The sequence below is a fragment of the Polistes fuscatus genome, unplaced genomic scaffold (assembly GCF_010416935.1).
Source record: "Polistes fuscatus isolate 324 unplaced genomic scaffold, CU_Pfus_HIC Scaffold1, whole genome shotgun sequence".
NCBI lineage: Eukaryota > Metazoa > Arthropoda > Insecta > Hymenoptera > Vespidae > Polistes > Polistes fuscatus.
In genome coordinates this window covers 559768-562923 of record NW_025112997.1, presented here as the reverse complement: position 1 = coordinate 562923, position 3156 = coordinate 559768, and the positions used below count along the sequence as shown (strand labels likewise).

Sequence of the window (3156 nt, the reverse complement as noted above, 5' to 3'; positions counted from 1 at the left end):
ATATATATGTTAATAATTGTATAAAAATAAATTTTAATAAAGTAGTAATTAAGCGATAGTCGTTCGTGAATAAACCTGTATTACGTCTTAAAGACGACTTTGTTCGATATGCAAGTGTTCTCAACTTTCATTATACACATATAAAACAATATATATTTTAAGACTAATATAAGAAAATAAAAGAGAACACGCTGATCACGTGATCCATTCCCGTTGCGCTATGTACTCGTAAACACGCCGATCGCGTGATCCATTCCCGTTGCGTTCGTAGTCGTAAACACGTCGATCACGTGACCCAAGCATGCAGAGCACGTGATCGCGCGTCGAACGTGTATGTAGGTGTTCTCAACTCTCATTGTAACATATATAATACATATAAATTATAAGAGTAATATAAGAAAATAAAAGAGAACACCCCGATCACGTGATACTAGCGTGCAGAGTACGTGATCGCACGTCGATCACCTGATCCAAGCATGCAAATTACGTGATCGCACGTTGCTCACGTGATCTGTAGCTAACTACAATATCTAATAAAGTACTTCGAACTAAAAAAAATATAGAGAGGAATTACAGGAGAAACAGAGGAAAAAGATAAAATAGAAGTTAGTCTACCGGAACATTTTGCTTAGTCCACTTCAATACTTTTTTTTTAGTTCGACATCTATTACTAAGTTTGCTTCGTTTGTAACCGAGTTTTTGTTAATTTTCGATAATTGTTCTTAATCATTACATTTATAAAAGTTTTATTTTTTCATTTGTTACTATCAGTGAATTGTTTTCGAATCAACCAACGAAGCTCCTTTCCACACCTGATTCCGTATACCTATCATCTCTTACTCATTACAACGGTTAAGTTCCGCTTCCGGCCCAAATCCCGGGTAAAGTACTGGCTCTACAGGCTGACCCAAAATAGGGCATTTATTCTCTTTGCCGAGAAGACAGCAAAGAAGTCGGTATCGGATCGGAGAATTATAAAAATAGTTTTTAATCATTGGCAGTCCTCTTCTAGGATGTCACAGGAAGATATATATATAAAAACTGGTTAAATAAATGAGGCTGATATTAGACGGAACTTAAAAAGGATTATTACTACTGCTGTGGGTCCAGATGGTTTATCTATTAAATATTACAAGCTTTTACTTAATTATTATGTGCCCTCAATTGTGGACTTATTCAATAATTCAATATTGTTATGTCAATTTCCTCAACAGTGGAAGCAATCAATAATTTTGCCTTTGCCAAAAATTAAATCTCCGCAGTCATACAATGATTTAAGACCAATATCTATTTTGTGCACATTATCTAAGGATTTGGGGCGTTGTGTCTATGATCAACTCATTAGGCATATTAAGTTTAATAATCTATTAGATCCGTATCAGTCAGGCTTCCAAGAAGGAATCGGCACTCAAACTGCCATTATTCGTCTTTGTGATGATATTCGACTGGGAATTGATGATAAATTTATTACGATTGCAGTATCATTTGATTTTACCAAAGCTTTTGATTGTGTGGATCATTTACTTCTCTTACGAAAACTTAAGGATTTAAATTGTTCATCTGATGTCATCAAATGGTTTTGTTCCTATCTAACTGAGAGACGTCAAGCTGTGAAGCTAAAGGACAAAATATCTGCTTGGAAATATCGTCGTTGTGGTGTTCCACAAGGCAGCGTTCTTGGTCCACTATTATTTGCTCTGTTTGATTAAGACTTGGGAAGTCTAATTAGCTGCAAACATCTTTCTACGCAGATGATCTTATTATTTATTTAACTTGTTGCCTTTCAGATATAGAGAGAGCTGTGAATGAGCTTAACGAAATAATTACGTTAATAATCAATTGGTGTATGAGGAATCCCTTAAACTAAATGCTTATAAAACGAAGGCTATAATTTTTGGAAGTCCTCAACATGTTAACAACTCTGTATGTATTAATGCTCCGAAAATCAAAGTAGATCAAGTAGTATTGATTACGTCCGATCAATTAAATACTTAGGAGTTATTTTGGATGATACTTTGTCTTGGCATCAACAAGTCATGTTGATTAGTAATCAAGCAATGAGTTGCTTGTCCCGGTTGAAAATGAACAATCATTTGTTTAATATGACTATGCGTAAAAGATTAGTTGCCATTTTAATATTACCAATCTTTGATTATTGTTCAACAGCTTATACAAACATCTCAGGAACATTACAAACTAAATTACAAAGAAAGTTTAACGCTTGTATTCGCTTTATCTTTCGTCTACAACGATATCAGCATATTACTCCGTTTAGAAGAGCTTTAGGATGGTTTACTTTACAAGGTCGACGTGACTTCTTAATGGCCTGCATAGTATATAAAATGTTGCGCCTTCAGCACGACAAAATATTAAGAACGAACTTTAGTATTCTTACTTCTGTTCGTGGTCGTGCTGTCAGGCAATTGGATGTATTATGTTTACCTTATGCAAGAACCAGGACTTATGACAAATCATTTTTGGTTACTGCTGTTCGTATGTGGAATCAACTACCGGAAGATATCGTAGCTCTAAGTGACTATAAAGAATTCAGATTAAGATTTTATACCTACTTTATTGATAGAGATATTCAGCGTGTTTTGTGACTTACGATTTAATTTAATTTAATTTTTTTTTTTTAACCATATGTTTATTACTTTGAACCAATACTACTATACTACTATTATAGAACTATTATACTTTTATTTATTATTTACTATTTTCTTTTACATTTATCTACTTACTGTGCGTTACTAATAATAATGATAAGATTAATAATAATTACATAATTTTAATTTTTGTTTTGTTTTATCTATACATTACATTGTACTATACTGTAATTAATGGCCTTTAGGGAGCCTAGGCTCTAGGGTCATAAAATATTATTAAATAAAAAAAAATAAATAAAAATTACCCTTTAAACTACACTATTTACATTAGTTTACATTACCAGCAAATAAAAGAAACAACATTTACAGCTAATATTTTACTCTCGTTTAATTGTCTTATAACTGGTCTCGCAATTCGAACTCTGCTTAACGAATTCTGTTAGGGAACTGCTAAAAGTTTCTATGTATCCTGTCCCATTATCAGAATTCCCAAATCTTTCTATGTCTCGCTCACTCTAATACGCATATGTGTCTTTACTATAAGACAGCA

At 33.0% G+C, this 3156-nt stretch overlaps 1 protein-coding gene across 1 annotated transcript; it reads left to right on the top strand.

Moving 5' to 3' along the window:
• The first annotated feature begins 2108 nt into the window (after window positions 1–2108).
• On the top strand, window positions 2109–2603 carry LOC122520488. The gene has a single exon (XM_043640550.1). It carries the CDS (start codon window positions 2109–2111, stop codon window positions 2601–2603), a length of 495 nt encoding a protein of 164 aa, XP_043496485.1.
• The last annotated feature ends 553 nt before the right edge of the window (window positions 2604–3156 follow it).

Bases quoted from the DNA above. Each gene is read 5' to 3' on its own strand.
- LOC122520488 (XM_043640550.1), top strand. From the start codon at position 2,109: ATGCGTAAAAGATTAGTTGCCATTTTAATATTACCAATCTTTGATTAT.